This window comes from Hippopotamus amphibius, chromosome 17 (assembly GCF_030028045.1).
Source record: "Hippopotamus amphibius kiboko isolate mHipAmp2 chromosome 17, mHipAmp2.hap2, whole genome shotgun sequence".
In the NCBI taxonomy this organism is placed as follows: Eukaryota; Metazoa; Chordata; class Mammalia; order Artiodactyla; family Hippopotamidae; genus Hippopotamus; species Hippopotamus amphibius.
This window is the reverse complement of record NC_080202.1, coordinates 2,248,164-2,266,336: the sequence shown is the minus strand read 5'-3', so window position 1 is coordinate 2,266,336 and position 18,173 is coordinate 2,248,164. Positions and strand designations below refer to the sequence as shown.

General features: G+C 47.4%; 1 protein-coding gene across 17 annotated transcripts in view; it reads left to right on the top strand.

The window, feature by feature from the left end:
* The window catches only part of NCOR1 (nuclear receptor corepressor 1), a 149,989-nt gene that overhangs the window by 117,378 nt on the left and 14,438 nt on the right, over positions 1-18,173 (top strand). For 11 of the 17 annotated variants that reach the window (XM_057717049.1, XM_057717063.1, XM_057717053.1 and 8 more), the window contains 14 exons: positions 1,599-1,719; positions 1,805-1,906; positions 2,260-2,360; positions 4,407-4,575; positions 5,659-5,799; positions 7,016-7,099; positions 7,555-7,811; positions 8,084-8,444; positions 10,118-10,345; positions 12,529-12,738; positions 13,146-13,295; positions 13,616-13,723; positions 15,913-16,078; positions 16,195-16,685. In XM_057717049.1, coding sequence (XP_057573032.1) covers positions 1,599-1,719; positions 1,805-1,906; positions 2,260-2,360; positions 4,407-4,575; positions 5,659-5,799; positions 7,016-7,099; positions 7,555-7,811; positions 8,084-8,444; positions 10,118-10,345; positions 12,529-12,738; positions 13,146-13,295; positions 13,616-13,723; positions 15,913-16,078; positions 16,195-16,685 — 2,689 coding nt within the window. The remainder of the gene's footprint in view (positions 1-1,598; positions 1,720-1,804; positions 1,907-2,259; positions 2,361-4,406; positions 4,576-5,658; positions 5,800-7,015; positions 7,100-7,554; positions 7,812-8,083; positions 8,445-10,117; positions 10,346-12,528; positions 12,739-13,145; positions 13,296-13,615; positions 13,724-15,912; positions 16,079-16,194; positions 16,686-18,173) is intronic. The other 6 variants (XM_057717065.1, XM_057717064.1, XM_057717054.1 and 3 more) reach the window with 5 other exon arrangements.

Genomic DNA, 18,173 nt, shown 5'->3' with positions numbered 1-18,173 from the left:
TATACTTTTCAACTTCAGAATTTCTATGTGGTTCTGTTTTATATTTTCTTTCTCTTGGTTGGTATTCTCTATATGATGAGACATTATTTTCATACTTTGCTTTAAATCTTTATACATGGTTCCCTGTAGTGCATTGAATATGTTTATAATAGCTGATTTGAAGCCTTTTTTTGGCAAGTCTGAAGCCCAGGGACAGTTTTTTATTCACTGCTTTCTTTCCCCTGTGTATGCATCATACGTTCTTGCTTCTCTGCATGTCTGTGTAACTTTTGGTTGAAACACATAACATAACATGGAACTGTGGAATGAGATTCTCCTTTCTCTCTAGGATTTGTTGTTGCTGCTCTGTACTTCTGTTGTTGTTTATGTGCTTAGCGACTTTTCAGACCTAATTCTGTAGTCTGTATCCATGTATCATGTGTGGCCACTGAAGTCTCTGTTTTTAGTTCGTGGTCAGCTAGTGATTGGACAGAGTTAAGTGCCCAGAAGGAGTAAGTTTCCAGTCTTTACTGAGGGTGTGTGTGTGAGTGTCTGTGTGTGTGTGTGTGTGTGTGTGTGTGTGTGTGTGTGTGTGTGTTGGGACATGCCTTCCACATTCAACCAGGCAGACGGCAGCTCTGGCAGCTCTGCCTAAGTCTTTGCTTCCTGCTTTCACAGAGCCTTGAGGTCAGCCAGTGGTGAGAACTCAGTCTTCTCTGAAAGGTACACAGCCTTGCATGTGCACTTGGCCTTCTAGTTCCTAGGAAGATGTTGGAGCTTTTCAAACCCCTTGTGAACATCTCTTTTCTTAGCTTTTCCTCTTAGAGTTTTAGTCTGTTTTTTTGCCCTAGCTGTTCTCTCCTGCCTCCGCCAGTGGAGAAGTTAAGCCTGCACCTTCTTCACCACCACAGTAAGGCCAGAAAAGACAGCTCTGCAAGTGGGTCTCGCAGAGAACCATCAGACCAGCCTGATAATGACAGCTACCCTGTTCTTTCCCTTGTGGTGTCTGCTGGACTGCTGGTTTTCACCATGATTGAGGGCTGTGGGTTCTCAAGGCTGAGACAGAGCTGGAGGGGTGCATGGGAGGGGCAGCATAGCAAGTCCAAGCGTCACAGTCCTCATGGTTCTTACCTGGGTTCCACCATTTTTCTTGAATAAATGCCCCCTGATTCTACAAGCCTTTGGTTAAAGTGTTGGAATAGAGTTCTTAAAAGGGTGATTTGTAAAGTTGTTGCTAGTTTTCTGGCTGCCTTTATGGAGGAGGGTTTTTGGAAGTCCTTATTACTCCATTTTCATTGGTGCATCTATCCCGTAGCATTTTTATGAGGGATAAATGTTGTTAAAGGTAGTAGCTTGCATTTTGAGTGTATGGTTAAGTGCTTTTATTTATATAATTTGTTAGTAATACATATTATCTTCATAAAATTTATGGTAATTTTGGAAGACGTATCTTGCTCCCTTTAAAAACTTTTAAAATTTAACCAATCTCTGTCAAGGATATTCTTGCCTTACAAATACCTGTTCTTACTGTTGGTGGGGGTGGGTGGTAAGTTTTATACACAGAAACGTGGGCCTTGTGAAGAGACGGTGTTATTCTAGTCCTTTAACATTGTTTTTAGGGAACACCCGGCACTTACTTGCCTTCTCCTAATCAGGCCTCCTACGCTCCCGAGGCAGCGAAGCCCTCCGCCGGCTCCATCTCCCTGGGACTCCCGCGGCAGCAGGAGGCCGCCAAGCCAGGTCAGTGAGGGGGCGGCTCCACCCCTGTATCACCACAGCCTGGGCTTCAGCACGTGAGCTCACTCTCTCTCGCTTTGGTTCACAGCTGCCGTGCCCTACATCAAGCAGGAAGAGTTTTCTCCCCGAAGCCAGAACTCACAACCTGAGGGTCTGTTGGTCAGAGCCCAACATGAAGGAGTGGTCAGAGGTAAAATATGCTGCTTTGGCAGAAATATGAAAGTCTGGTCCCCAGTAAATTTATTAAAGTAAGTCATTAATGTGTTTTAATGATGGGCTCTTATATTTAAATCTTTAAATTCTAAATTTGTTCTCTTTCTGTATAAAAATGATTTAAAAACTTTGAAATTTAATATTTCTTCAGTCCTTTTTAATAATTGGGAAATTATTTTAAAAGTACATTTCAGTAAAAGAAAAACTGTTCTTTTTGTGCTGCTGTTCCCTTCTCTTCTTAGCTCTTTCTGAAGTAGGGGCTGATGTTGCTTGCTTGGTTTTTTTGCAGGTGTAGGGGCGTGATGTGCTAATGATTGTGTTTTTATTCAGGTACCACAGGCGCCATTCAAGAAGGAAGTATAACTCGGGGAACTCCCTCCAGCAAACTTTCGGTGGAGAGCATCCCATCCCTCCGTGGCTCTATCACCCAGGTTAGTTGCACTCATTCATGAAAAAACCAGTGTGTTGGCTGTTCCAGCAGTAGTTCTGTGACTACGTGGTTCATTGTTCTGGGTGATGGGACGGGGTCTCAGTGATGGTAAACCTCAGATTCATGAACCAGCTGAGAGAGATGTTAATGTGGTCGTTTGACCACAAGCCACATCATGTATACTGTGGTGCATTTGAAGAGGTCGATTATTGGCAAATTGGCAGAAGAAACAAGTTTTAATTGATACAGCTCTGTCTTCCTGGCAAAGCTTTTATTGTGTGTTTGGCTTACGTGGAAATTGAGAGGAAAATTGTTATAAATTGTTTGCTTGCTTTGCCCATTGTGAAGAAGGTCTACAGTCTCAGGAAATATGGATGGCATTGACAAAAGCACCAGAAATCAAGTATCTTCTTCTAATTTTAGGCTACATAAATTGACAATTTTGATTAACAAAAGGTCTTTCTTTTCCTCAGTTAGATGTTAATTTTAGTTTGAAATGTAAAACAGTCCTTAGCCTCTTTATTAATGTAGATCTTGAAAAGGAAAATTCTGTTTCGGGAATTCATCGTAAACAGAATCCTGTGCTTTTGTGCGCTGTGCCTGCTGCAAGCTCTCTGTTCTGTTCCTCTTCCTTGTCTTTTGTTTCTGCTCCTGGGACAGCGGTTGTTAAAGTTTGTTCCCCAGAGCAGCAGCAGCAGTGTCACCTGGGACGTTGTTAGACACATAAATGCTCTGTCCCTGCCCCAGATTTCCTGAAGTCTCGCCTGTGGGGGCCGGGGCCCAGCAGTCTGTGTTTTCCGGCCCTCCAGGGATCGTGCCGAGTGCCCATTCGAGAAGCAGCCCCAGGACCTTGCTGACCGAGTGTAGTCCACCCCAGAGCATCAGCGTCACCTGGGAGCTCGTTAGGATAACGCAGAGCTCTCTGTCCCCACTCCATTTTAACCCGAGTCCAGTGGTTGCTTCCTGAGACGTGGTTATACAGCATGTGGCGTATAGTGATCTGGGAAGTTACACGCTAACTCTTCAGATCTCCCCTTCCACATTTGACCGAAGTTATCCATTCTCCTGATGTTAGTTTTCAGAATAAGCAAACACGTTAATATAAGTAGAAGAAAAATAAATGGCCTGTGCTTCTTATTTTTCCTTCTTCATTTTCGCTCCAATATCCAAACTGTGGGTAGGAAGACAGAGTGAACTGCATCAGGTGAGGCTGGGTTTTGTCAGTTTTCACATAAGTCTGTCCATGTGACGTGAGTGCTTCCTAAGAGGGTGTGAGGATTTCTGGATGATAACCACCAAGCTCACCTCTGGGCTGCACGAGCAGACACATGGCCCCCATCACTGCCCTGCAAGGACATGGTTTCAGAGTGGCCTCAGTGGAGTTTTGGGGACACTGAGTTTTGGAGTGTGTATGGGCTGTGGCTGGGCCCACCGTTTCCGTTCAACCCGGGCAGCTCACTTTGTTCTACACATTAGGGTCCATGAGTGCTTCCCTTGAAGGACTGTCCACCCAGAACCCATAAGACTGTCATACCACGGGGGCATCTGAGTTTTCTGTCCCCTCTTCCTGACAACCAGAGGTCTAACCCAGCAGACAGTTTAGGAGTTGAAAGCTCTTTTTCCCTCTTATTACAATACGAGAGGAAGTTGTGGTACTTTAATTTAAAAGTTAATTTGTTGAGTTATGTTTCTTAGAAGTTTTGAAAAAGCTTTATTACATTTGCATGATTTTAGGCCTTCAGACAAATTTTGTTTCTGAGAGTTAAGTACCTTCATAGCGGTGTGACTTGAGGTGGGGAAGAAAGCTCATTCAGCTCATACGCCTGTTGGCATTTGGGGAAGTTTTGTATGGCAGGGTTCAAGCACCAAGGTGCAGTGTTTCTGTACGTTTATAAAACGTGTGTCTGATTTCCCTGTGTGCTAGCCTTTCCTACCTGGGGGCATGGCTTGCTCTGACCCTCGGTGTGTCAGGTTACATTTTCTGAGCATCCATGTTTCCTGTAAACTCGAGTGACACTTGTGGTGCCTGTGTTTGAATTGATGACAGGGGACCCCGGCTCTGTCGCAGGCTGGCATACCAACTGAGGCTTTAGTAAAGGGACCCATTTCCAGACTGTCCATTGAAGAGAGCAGTCCTGAGAAAGGCCGAGAGGAAGCTGCATCCAAAGGTCATGTTATCTATGAAGGCAAGAGTGGACACATCTTATCCTACGATAGTGAGTATTGCATCTCCACACTGAAGCCAGTGTTGTAATGTGTGCCTAAGGACATGGGTCTGGTTCTCTACATGCTTGCTTTGGGAAAGTTAGTTTTCCTTCCTTGAGCCCAAGTTTCCTCTCTGTCATGTAAAAAGGGTTAATACTAGTACTTCTCAGGAAACTTCTGTGAAAAATTAACTGAAACAGTCAGCGAAAAGTGATGAACAGTGCAGAGCCCATGGTAAGTGTCCCCTGAGTGCCAGCTTACACTGCCAGCTGTGGCTATTTGATATAGCCTCAGAGAAGAATCTCTAACTTCAGTAGAATCACTTTTATTTTAAAAGGTTACCTATTTTATGCATTAAGAATTAAGGAGTTATGTACCTCAAAAACTGGTACAAGAGTGTAAAGCAAATATATTCCAATAAAGAGCTTAAAAAAAAAAGTAAAAAGTCAAAAATAAAAAAAGAATTAAGCAGTTACATAATAGTCTGATAATCCTAGAAAGAGTATTGAATTTAAATGCTGCTTAAATATAACCGTTGTTAATGTCTGTCTGTAAGCCATTTATCTTCAGGTGTATTCTTAAGTTTCAGTTTTAAATTGTGCTCTGTTCTGAGTAGTGTGATGAAAGCTCGTGCTGTCCCACCCAGGACGTGAATCTCACCTTTGCCCGCTGTGTCCACACTGGCTGGGTCAGCAGTGGCTGCCGTGAACCACAGTGCTGTGTTCAGTGACCCTTATCTGAACCTTTAAATGTCAGGATCCCCTCCCAGCATTCTCATAGCCCACTGTCCACAGTACTGGTCACGCTGGTAACTGCCTGTTTATATATCTGTATCTGCCACTGTTGGTGAGTTTCACGAGGGAAGGGACTTAATTTGTTAACCTTATCTGCAAGCCTAGTTTATACCTGACACTCAATAAATATATGTGAGTGAATGAGACTTTTTATAAATGGCCCCTACTCCAGTGGATATAGTAGATTAAGACCAGTTTTTATGTTAGTACTTTTGTGAGATTATGAAATTAAGATAACTTATTTACAGTACAGTAGGCCTTGGGCTCTGTCTGAGCAATTCTTGTGTCTGTGTTCTGCAGATATTAAGAATGCCCGCGAAGGGACGAGGAGTCCAAGGACAGCTCATGAGCTCAGTCTCAAAAGGAGCTATGACTCCGTGGAGGGCGCTGTAAAGCCAGGCTTGTCCATGAGGGAGGCTCCTGCGTCAGCTCCGCTGGAGGGTGAGTGGGGTCTCCAGAGCACTGCTCGCGTGCACTTGATCTCACACAGTAGGGTAGGTCTGCGTTGTGGAGTCAGGGTGTATTCAGTCTCTGTCATTTCAACCTGAAGTTTATATTTCAATATATAAATGAAATCAGAAAAGTGTATTCATGTGAAATTTATATTCGTAACGTTTAAATTTATGCACATATCTGCATGTAAATCACGTGGTACGTGACAGTGGAAGGAAGTAAAAATTAAACATAATTGGCCACACCATAGGTAACTATTAAAGTGCTCATATAATTGTAGATTGTTCCTGTTTAAGTGAGTTTAAAAATGTGGACTTCATCCTGAGCGCTGTGTGTTCATTGTGAGGCAGATGAAGTGGTATGCTGGGCAGAGCTCGCTCTCGCCTGGCTCGGGCCTCTGTGTCTCTCTCCTGCTCTGTGAGTTAGGGGAGTGAAGCTACTGTCGTGGGTTAGAGACAGGTCTCAGCCTCGTGCTGGGCGTGTGGTGTGTTCATCACGTGACAGCCGTGGTTGGTTGGTTTAATGGCTCACTTTCCTTCAATCTTAACCTGCCTCAGTGGTTTTGTTTTAATCTAGATAAAATACTAAAAACAGGGTAAGGATGCCTCAGTCGCGAAGGCCTGTGAAATTTTGTAAGAGCTGGATTTTCTCTGTAGTAAAAAACAAACAAACAAAACCTCACGTTCGTTTTCTTTCCTTGATTCAGATTTGTTGGCAATATAACATGAAACTGCTTAGGAGATTATTTACATCTCTTTCATTTTGATTTGCGTGTTTCATTTAATATAATTTACCTATTTTTGAGGCATCCGTCTTTCATGTTTTCGCCTTCTCACAAATATATTCCAGAGCTAAACAGTGATTTCCTATCCCTCTGTATTTTTTCTCACCTCGATAAAAAAGCACTGGGAGTTTAGATTGAGCTTTGAAAGTGATATTCTTCACTTCTTGACCAATAACAGATGTCCTCTGTGGCCATTTTCTGTATGGGAAAATGTTTAAAGAGAAGCAGGTGGTGTCATGTTGGGTACTTGCAACTTTTATTTTTTTTCCATGATAATCTTCTGAATAGTTTGCAAATCTAAAATGGCACCCCTTTCTCCATGGAGCTTTTGTCAAAAGTGTGTTCTCCGAGAACAGTTCGTGGTGTGTGGGCTGACGTCTGTGTTGTGTCTGACACTGGAACTGCCTTCCTGTTTTGAAGGGCTGATCTGCCGAGCATTACCCAGGGGGAGCCCTCACTCCGACCTGCGAGAAAGGACTGTGCTGTCTGGCTCCATAATGCAGGGTAAACATGTGGCTCGCTTGTTCTTATTCATGACTGCCTCACTGGCAAAGGATTTTGAAATGAACGTGCAGGGGGTGAAACCTGTTTTTCAAGATATCTTCCCTTTTGAAATATTAGAGATTTAAATCCTGATTATAACTCTTCTCTGAGTTACATAGTTTATTTGAAGATGACAGTTGCCTAATCTTTGAACATAGAGACATCTTCATTGTGGAAGAACCGTCTGTGATTGTGATGAACAGTGTGTTAAATCTTAACACACCCCTCCCCCCAAAACAATGTCCAGTGAGTGTTTATAAACAGAAAATTGATTAGAAACTGCCAGACGGCAGGGCATTGATTTTTTTATATTGTGGTAAATTATATGCAACAAAATTGACCATTTTAACAGTTTTTAAGTGTGTGGTTCAGTGGCGTTAATTTAATAAGCATGTTTCTTGAATCCTCTTTTGAAGGCACACCAAGAGCAACAAGTGAAAGTTTTGAAGATGGCCTGAAGTACCCCAAGCAGATTAAGAGGGAGAGCCCACCCATGCGTGCGTTTGAAGGCGCCATCACCAAAGGAAAGCCGTACGACGGCATCACCACCATCAAGGAGATGGGGCGCTCCGTCCATGAGATCCCGCGGCAGGACGCATTAGCCCAGGAGAGCCGCAAGACTCCGGACATGGCGCAGAGCACGCGGCCCGTCGTTGAGGGCTCCATCTCCCAGGTAGCCCCTGCTTCGGACTGCTGTGTGACGTATGATTAGAAGCAGTTCTCACAGTCCTTATACAATCATTATATGCATGGAAGTAAACATGAAGGTTTGTGTGTGCTTTATCCTCAGTGCTCTGGTGTGGGGAGTGTGCAGCTCAGGCTCGGTGGGCCTGTGATTGAGACCCACACAAACCGCAGCCCGCCGTTGCCACGAGCTAGGCATAGACCTGAGGCGGAGACGTGGCCGCGAGGGGCTGCCTGTAACACACGTCTCTTTCCCTGTAGGGCACGCCGATCAAATTTGACAGCAGCTCCGGTCAATCTGCCATCAAGCACAATGTCAAATCCTTGATCACGGGGCCCAGCAAGCTACCCCGTGGGATGCCTCCGCTGGAAACTGTGCCAGAGAGCATAAAAGTGGTAGAACGGGGAAAGTACGAGGATGTGAAAGCAGGCGAGCCTGTGCGTTCCCGGCACACGTCGGTGGTAAGCTCTGGCCCCTCGGTTCTCAGGTCAACGCTTCATGAAGCTCCCAAAGCACAGCTGAGCCCGGGGATTTACGACGACACCAGCGCACGGCGGACGCCGGGGAGCTACGCCGGCAGCGCGTCCAGAGGCTCGCCCATGATGAGCAGAGCTGCCGAGGGTGTGTTCCTCTCGTGTCCCTGTCTGATCATTGGTGTCTGCTGTCCACCTCTGCCAGCAGCGGTTGCCCAGTGCTGGCTCCGGGGTCACACGTGCTGTCGGTTGTGCTTGATGCCAGGGCTCTGGGAGGCTGGCTGCAGATTAAAATAGGCGTAATTGTAGGTGAAAGGCCTAAGGTCTTAATTAAGTGTAGAGTATGATGGAGTCCAGAAATGCTCAAATAAGTGATGCTTAGCGTGGATTTTCAGCTAACCCGTGAGGCTGTCTGGAGTCAGGCTTGACTGCTCACTCCTCGGCGCTGTCTGCCGTGGAAGTTGGACGTTTAGGCTGTGGAGCCTGGCTAGTTAGGGTTGAATCAGGGTTCTCCTTGCTGTAGAAACTTAGACACCTTACTTAGCTCTTCTGTGCCTCAGTTTCCTCATCTGTGAAATGGGGAGGTAATACTAAGGCTTACCTCGTTGAATTCTTGTGAAGATAAAATGAGGTGGTGCATCTAAAGAACTCTGAGAGAACAGGACTGGTGTGCAGGAAGGACTCGGTGACTGCACTGTTGTTGCTGTCAGTGCCGCCGTTGTTGCCATAACCTGCACTTCCTTAGGGTTTATGCTGCTGGCAGGCTCATCAGTGAGCTGAGAGGCGTGGGTTTTTTACCAGGTGGGCCCTGAAGGAATCTGAGCCCCTTAAAAATGTGTCCACTCAGCCGTTTAGATTGTACGGCAGCACTCATTTATTAGGAGCTTATACACAGGGTCCTAGGCTGGCCTCTGTGAGGCTGTGGGCACGGAGAGTTGGCGGGGGTGGCGGGAGGGGGGCAGCCTAGAGGGAGAAGAGGAGAGTGCCTGTTGGGGGCACTAGTTTTGAAAGAGGAGAATTGCCCTGCAGAGGGAAAGGATCTGTGTATAAGAGCAAGCTGCGATGTGAGGGGCTGTAATAAACTGGCTTGATTTCTTGGTTTTGACGGGCAGGTTTGTGTTATCGTAGCAGAGTCAATATCAGAATATCAGTGATTAGATGGTGCTGACGGTTGCTGCTGACCGTTGCACAGCAGCCTGTGTGTATTACTGCCACTGAAATGTACCCTTTGAAGTGGCTAAAATTGTAACTTTTATGTTCCTTGTGTTTACCACAATCATTAAAACAGTAGAGGGTGATGGCTGGTAGGACTTGGGTACGGTATCACTGATGGGATGATCAAACCTCTCTGGATAACGTCGTGTAGAAAAGAAGCTGGAGCAGGGAGGAGATTGATGCCGGTGAGAAAGTCTTTGTGGAAGTACTGAGCAGGGAAGCACGGGGTCACTAGCAAGGGGCTGGGGGCCGCAGGCAGAGACTGAGCTGGGGGTTGGCGGGCACAGGAGCAAGAGGAATTAGAATATGAGGTGCAGAGACCACAAAACAGTGTCGAGTGGGGTTTCACAAGGAGAATTGACTGTCATTTCAGTCTTAGGTGGTAAACCCAGGCTGTGACCCAAAGGAAGCAGGCAGCCTCCAGATCCCAGAGGCACCTGCCGCTTCTTCATATGTGCGTGTTCTGCCAGATTCCTGTTGATGTTTAGTGGAAAAAGATCAGAATATACCAATATATGAATATGGTGTGTACTTGAGGGGTTGAGAAATAGTGAAACATTAACAAGTTTGCTAAAGAATTTGTGGTGTTGGTCCTTCTTTTTCCAGTTACAATTTCTTCTAGCAAGTCTACCAATCATGAAAGGAAGTCGACGCTGACCCCTACCCAGAGGGAGAGCATTGCAGCGAAGTCTCCAGTGCCTGGGGTGGACCCTGCAGTGAGCCACAGCCCTTTTGAGCCGCACCACAGGGGCGGTGCCCCAGGCGAGGTGTACCGGAGCCACCTGCCCGCACATCTGGACCCAGCCATGCCGTTTCACCGGGCTCTGGACCCTGGTAAGCACAGTGTGTAGTAATAGCTGAAGGCAAAGAAGTAATGTACCTGTGCCCTCTTAGACTTTTTATTTATGTAGACAATTGCATGTGTCATTAATGTACAATTCAGTGAATTTTCACAGACTGTATACCCCACGTAACAAATTCTCAGATCAAGACACAACATATTACCAGCACCGCTTAAGAACTAGAACTACGAGGTTTGTGGAAAGACGTCTTGTCTGATGGCATTTGGTTAAGCTGATTGGAAAAGTGGGTTAATGTGAAGAACTATTTTTAAATGACACAGGCATACTCTACATTTTAATTTACAACATAGACATTCAATTCACCAGTGTTCTGATCTCAGGTCAGGGGCCAAACCTCACCACTGTCTTTCTTGTATAACTGATACATCTCTAGGTTTGGTTTTTTAAGTGAAGTTGGAATTTAAAGACACTTCCAAGAAATCTAAATACAGAATCCTTTTAGATTTTTTTTCCCAGTCTTTGAAAATTATCTAGTCCATACCTAATGCACTGTCTGTGTTCAGTCTTTCCAAAGCAGTCAACTTTTAGTTTCTGGAAAAACCACGTTTTTCGTTCTTCTCTCATGTATTTACAGATTTTTTTTCATTAAGCTACATAATTACAGTAGCAAGTACAGCTGGAAGGAACTTTTGAACAGACACCACTGACTGTGAATAAACATGACTTTGGCAGGTGTAGAAGTGTGTGGGCTTTCCAGAGAGCAGCCTGCCCTGGGCGCGGTGATGCCGCCTGCGGGGGCCCGGGGCAGTGGGCTCTGCACAGCGAGAGCAGTCCCGCCAGCAGGGCGGTGCAGAGCCTCTGCGGCGCTGGCGTGCGGTCGCCTTGTCACTGCAGAACGTTCCGCTTCAGAGGAGCCCTCACCTGGCTCTTCAGGGCCCGTCTCCAGAGCCGAGGCAGGAGCTGCCACGCGCACAGCCCGCTGACCAGCTCAGCTGGGCGTTTGGGAGGAAGGGGAAGCAGACGCTCCCGAGAGCGTGCAGTGTGTTGTTCTAGGGCACTGGCCGTGTGTGTGTGTGTGACAGGTCACCACGCTGTCACACGAAAGGGAATGTTCATGCTTCCGTGTGGTGCCTGTCGCAGCCCTTTATTTGAGCGGCTTCATGTGCTCGTCATTCTTGAGCTGGAGCTGGATTATCAGTGTTTTCAGGGGAGAGGCATCATCTTTTTTTCCTTCGGGCCTCATTGGGCTAGAGCTGACGTACAGCACAGTCTAAACACGTTCCGGGCGTGCGTCCTGCTCACCCCCACCCCTCCAGCTTCCGAGCAGCTGTGGCATGCTCCAGCCCTGGGCTGGAGGGGCCAAATCCGGCGGCTGCCACTCTGTGCGCATCAAGTTTTATTAGAACACAGCCACGCCTGCTTGTTTATGTTTTGTCTGTGGCTACTTTCACGCTGTAATGACAGAGTCGAGTCAGTGTGATGGAGACTGTATGGTCCACAGAGTCTCAAATATCAACCATTTGGCCCTTTGCCAGCTAATCCCTGCTTTAAACACACACTAATTAAATGCTTGTAGACTAATCCTTTCACCCCCAGAAAAGTGAAGTTACTCTTTGTTACAAAGTGTCCTCACATATATTTCCATTTAGTTGTATTAGATGATCAGTAATACTGCAAGACAATTGTATTTTCTCTTTTTTTTTTTAAGCTCTTTATTGGAATATAATTGCTTTACACTCTTGTACCAGCTTTTGAGGTACACCAAAGTGAATCAGCTGTATTTATACACATATCCCCATATCCCCTCCCTCCCGCGACTTCCTCCCGCTCTCCCTGTCCTGGCCCTCTAAGGCATCACCCATCATCGAGCATAATTGTGTTTTCAGACACAGCTTCTGGAGACTTCAGGTGAAATCTAATAAAGTTACATGTCAAAGACTGAAAGTGAAACTACTTGAAATACTCTCGTCTAGTTTGTCCTCCCCTTTCTCATTAGGTCTGACGTTAGAATGGTTGTGTTCATGTTGCTGATGTGTTGTGGTCTAAAAGGAAGCCACCCTAGCCCTGTACCCCCCACCGACCCCACGAGGGCTAGATGTCCATTGTGCACATTAGCTCAACAGGTGGTTTTTTCCCTTATTCTTTCTGTGGATGCTGTTTGGCAAAGGAATTCTACCCAGACTAAACTAAATGCCTCCCTCTTCTCTCCATCAGCAGCTGCTGCTTACCTGTTCCAGAGACAGCTGTCCCCAACTCCCGGTTATCCCAGTCAGTACCAGCTGTATGCGATGGAGAACACGCGGCAGACCATCCTCAACGACTACATCACCTCTCAGCAGATGCAAGTGGGCCTGCGCCCGGACGTGGCCAGGGGGCTGTCTCCCCGGGAGCAGCAGCTGGGTCTCCCATACCCAGCAACCAGGGGTGTGTGTCTTTGTAGACTTTAGGATGTGTGCCCACGGTTTCCAAGGCACTCTGATAAATGCTCAGAGGATGGTTGATGGAAAGAAAAGCAGGCTGTCCCTTCTCTCTCTGTAGCTGTTAGCCCTGGAAGGCTAACAGAGTGATCCGTCGCTGTTTTGAAGCCAGACCAGTGTGCTCGGGGTTTGAAGCCATGGTCTCATCAGTCTCCCTCCCTCTTTCCTCTGTCCACGTTTTCGGGTGCTGGTGTGGGGCACAGTACTCCTTATCCTTCTCTAGGTGAAGAAGGTCTTCTGTTGTGCAAATTATCACTGGGGTATAGAGATAAGTAAAATTAAAAAGCCAGGTACTGTTCTCTGTCTGTAGAATAACACTGAAATAAAGCATAATTCTGTATTTCTTCTGAACAGGAATCATTGACCTGACCAATATGCCTCCAGCAATTCTAGTGCCTCATCCGGGGGGAACGAGCACGCCCCCCATGGACAGAATCACTTATATTCCAGGCACGCAGATCACCTTCCCCCCCAGGCCGTACAACTCTGCGTCCATGTCTCCAGGTGGGTCTGCTGGGAGCCCATGCTCACGTGCTGGCAGCACAGCCCCTGTAGGTATTTGGGGCCCTTCTCCCCACTTGGTCTCTGTTTCTCAGTTACTGTCAGTGGTCGTCACCCTGCGCCGTCTGTCCCTGGTCCTCTGGAGAGATCCTAGGAGCTTGTGTTGTGCTCCGCTGTCATCCGAGACTCTGAATAAAACACACTTCCTACAGCTCAGATTTGGAGCTTTCTGAAAAATTTTCAGTCACTTGAGAATGTAACACTTGTTTGGACTTGCCACATTGATATTTTGTCCTCAAGTTGCAGGTCTGTGTGTTTTCCAGGGCACTCGACACACCTTGCTGCCGCGGCAAGTGCTGAGAGAGAGCGGGAGCGGGAGAAGGAGCGGGAGCGCCTCGCTGCAGCCTCCTCGGACCTCTACCTGAGGCCAGGTGGGTGGGAGGCTGCGGGCCACACGTTCACGTGGCAGGGGGTGCCGGGGTGCTCTTGCAAGCAAGAATTATCAGACAGAAGGCAGTTCGGGCACTTCAGTGGAGGTGCGGTAGGAGCTGGGTGGTGCAGAGGAAGAAGGGATATTTTCACAGTGATGGTGTCATTTGGATTTGGCCCCAGCAGTTGGCTGCAGTTGGGTTTGAAGATACTGGGTGTGGAGCTCGTTGCAGCTGAAGGCAGTCCAGGCAAAGGCTCACAGGAGACAAGTGAAGACAGGTGTATGGTTGAGCTGGCAGTAAAGGAAGAATGGAAAGAAGGATGGTTGGAAGGTTGTGTGATGGTGTGAATTGCAGTCCAGTGCAGGAGGCAGTGACATGGTCAGAGGAGCCCTCACACGGGAGCAGCGTGAGCTGGGTTAGTACCTGGGAGGCGGGCGTGGGTTGGTGCCAGGAGGACAGTGAGACCACGTCTGACGTTCCTGTGTCTCCTGAGAGATGTTGGCGCTGGGAATGGCCAGAAGGGAACTGCTTGGATGAATATTGTTACGGTGAATGGAAAGGACTTAACAGTAGCTGGATGTGGGGGGTGAAAGAGGTAAGAAACAAGATTGGTCTGCACTTCACATAGCGCAGGATTGGTGAAAGCACAGTGATGGTGATTGTTTTGGATGTAGCTAATCTGACATGTCTTTGGAACATTTGTTCTTATCCGTGATATAATTGTCATTTTATATTCTGTGAAATCGAACCATTGACCACGTCCATGTTGTCAGAAACTCAGATCGGCACTTGGGAGAAAAGACAGAGTGTGAAGATGGTGACTGAGCCCGGGGATTCTGGCCTGAACACGATCTCGGGGGCAGGTGTGCAGGCAGGAGCAGGTCCATCCCGAGGTCCTTCTGGGAGGGCTGCTAGAGGTGGGGGCAGAGGGGGCCAGAGACCCGCCTGATAGGTTGGTGCAGAACCAGAGGGCGTCACATTCCCGTGGCCACAGCAAACACCCCCTGGATTGAGGTGGGGGCACTATAGAGGAGGAGGCTAAGGCCAGTGGTCATGACCTCTGACCTCGTAGCATTCCCAGGGATTTACCTCCGAGTCGATGGTTGCAAAGCCTGAGGACATTTAGATGTAACCTGTTGTCTGTCTAGAATTTAAAGAATCGCTAAGTGTCTGACTGTAGGAGATGCTGTAATGAATTGTGAGGTGGCACTGTCATGTTGATTCTATGTCGATTGTGGAGAAACCACAGAAATTGATTTAAAGAAAACCAAGTACAAATGCTACATAATTTTTTTTAGGAACTATATCTTAAAAACGCTTGTGATGCCACTAATGAATAACATGCAGATTTGTCAATAAAATACCATTTTTCTCCATCATACATTTAACATTCCATAAATATTCTCTGTTGAAGTATCTGAAGAATTGATGTCTCTTACACTTTATCAGTGGCAGTGTAAACAGGGATAGATAGCTTTTCCAGAGGTATAAAAATGGAAATAGTAATTCCACTTCTAGGAATGTACCCTGTAAGAGTACTCAGATAAACTGTGTGGTCAGAGGGAGAAAGTCGCTCAAAAGGCTGTGCTAGGTGGGGTATCTGCTAGAACTGCTGGCTCAGGGAGAAAGTCGGGGCGAGGCCGCGAACCCGAGGAGGCGGAGGAGAGCGGTGAGCGAGAACCTGAGAGCCTGCGCGTGGAGGAGCTTTGCTGCGGGAGAGCCGCGGTCAAGCAAGGGCGCCACAAGCGCCTCTCAGGCCTGGCGGCAGCAGACGGACATCATGTGCGTTATCTGCTATGATACCTAGCGGGCTGTTCCGAACCTGATTTTGGAAATGATAAACACACCAGAGTGTGAGGACAAACCTGAGAAACGAACTTACCTGACTGTATTAGTTCCTCATTATTGGTGTTAGTTTTGCTTCTCTCTGGATTCAAGATAGAAACTTGTCACCAAAATGGAAATGACAGTAAATGGTAGCTGATGATTTTGTTTCAAGTTGCTAGTGGGGTTCTGTTGCATCTTTATTGGAAAACTCTTATAGAATTTATTTCTAGAAAGGCTGGAAAGCGAGGTAGCAAGTTTCTTCCCTCGTTTTCCTCGCTTCTATTCAAAAAGTCACCGTCCCACAGTGCTGCTGTCCAGCCTCTTCCTCATAGCTTGGCTCTCTTTGTCCCTCTGCCCTGCAGGCTCAGAGCAGCCTGGCCGGCCCAGCAGCCATGGCTACGTTCGCTCCCCATCCCCCTCGGTCAGAGCTCAGGAGACCCTGCTGCAGCAGAGACCCAGCGTTTTCCAGGGAACCAATGGAACCAGCGTGATCACACCTTTGGACCCAAGCGCGCAGCTGCGGATCATGTAAGTCTCGGTGTACATTTGGACCAGAAATTCCCAACATGTGTGTATGCCCGCGCGCACGCGCATGCACACACACGTTTCCCCTTCACAGACTTGTGGTTTGGTTTTCTTTTCAGGCCGCTGCCTGCTGGGGGCCCTTCCATCAGCCAGGGCCTGCCGGCCTCCCGTTACAACACTGCTGCGGACGCCCTGGCTGCTCTTGTGGACGCTGCAGCGTCTGCTCCCCAGATGGACGTGTCCAAAACAAAAGAGAGTAAGCATGAAGCGGCCAGGTTAGAAGACAATTTGAGGAGCAGGTCAGCAGCAGTTAGTGAGCAGCAGCTAGAGCAGAAAAGCCTGGAGGCGGAGAAGAGACCTGGTCAGTGTCTGTACACTTCTTCAGCCCTGCCGAGTGGCAAGCCCCAGCCTCATTCTGCACTAGTTTACTCTGAGGCTGGGAAAGAGAAAGGGCCTCCTCCAAAGTCCAGATATGAGGAAGAGCTCAGGACCCGAGGGAAGACCACCATTACCGCAGCTAACTTCATAGACGTGATCATCACCCGGCAAATTGCCTCGGACAAGGATGCAAGGGAACGTGGCTCCCAGAGTTCAGACTCTTCCGGTAGCTGTATGTATCTCACCCGGCCCCGCCCTGTGGTACCGAGCACGCAGTGACGCGATTCCGTAGGGAAAGCAGCACCGTACGGTGTAAAGACATTCTCATCTGGGTAGTAAATGTAATGGAAAGATTTTGTGGGTTAGTGGTGCAAAAGTGTCTCTTCTGCTGTTATGACTCTTTGAATATCAGTGTCTTAAGTGTACCTGTCAGGGTGTTTTCCATGAGAACCATGCCTGTATGGAGATAGAGCTGGAAGGGAGGGAGACAGAGGCAGAGCTCACCAACATTTTCAGGCTGTATCATCAAGCTCAGCATCACTGAGGCCTCATTCCTCAAGAAACATCTCCTAGGATGTGATTAAATATTTAGCCCGATACCCCAAAGCCTCTAGTATTCTTTTTCTAAGATACAGATTTTTTTAAAGTGAGACCACCTTATTGGTAATTATTATTTTGGGTAATTGGTATTTCTTGCAAGTTGGATTTTGACCGAGTTGGGTTAGTCATTTTGATGTCTACTCTGTAAGTGTAAGAATTCACCAATTTATAGTAAAATGCTAGAAAAGTTACTTTAAATTTATTTTAAACTGCAGCCTAAATTCTATATCGAGTTCCTGAAGGAGCAGGCAAGTATTTAAACGAGTGTCCATTAATACTGAAGTAATTGAACCACGTGTAGTAACCTCTTGTTCTAGTAATGACCTGAGTAGACTCGGAGACAGTGACCCATGGTCCCTGCACACCAGCATGCAATGCATGGTTCTGTTTAGTTTAGTTCCACACCTGACCGTACCTTGTCTGGGTGAATACCCCATTGCTGAGGTTTTCGGAGACAGAGGGGCAGCTTGGTAGCCTGCTGTGTAGATGAAAGACATCCCTTAGCCTGGATGATGAAAATCAGCCAAACAGGTGTTACACACGCAGAGAATTTGGAAGATCTCTAGTTCTATGACTAGGCCTTTCGCAGGGAAGTCACTGCACACATCTTGTGACCTGACCTGGGCCTGTTGAATGCTCGATAATCACTTGACAACACTTCTTTTCAGTGTGCGTCACAGAACGTCTGAAAGCAGAGAGTCCAGCTGCTTTTCTGAGTGTTTATGATTCCGAGTGTGGTTACCGTTTCATCCCTGAGTCTACTCCTTGCGTGAAGCCCACAGGGTCTTCATAGTTGCACAGCGTGGCCTCCCTGCCCTGCACGTCAGGCTTCCAGAGCCGTGTGCTCGCAGAGCAGCGCCAGGCCTGCTGCTGACTGTGCATGGATGTGGGAGGCAGAGTTAGGAGGAGGCGGGGACATGAGCAGCGATGACTGCCCACCGCAAAGTAGTCTCAGTTACTTTGAATACAGTGACTCTTTTTAGTTCTCCAAAGATAATTTCCACTCCAGTGACCAGGTTTCTGTCCTGAGTGTACTAGACCCAGGTCACTGCAGCTTCTGTGGCCTGGTGGGGGGCAGGAGAGGGCTGTTAAGTCAAGGTCGGAGGATTGGGCGGTGGTC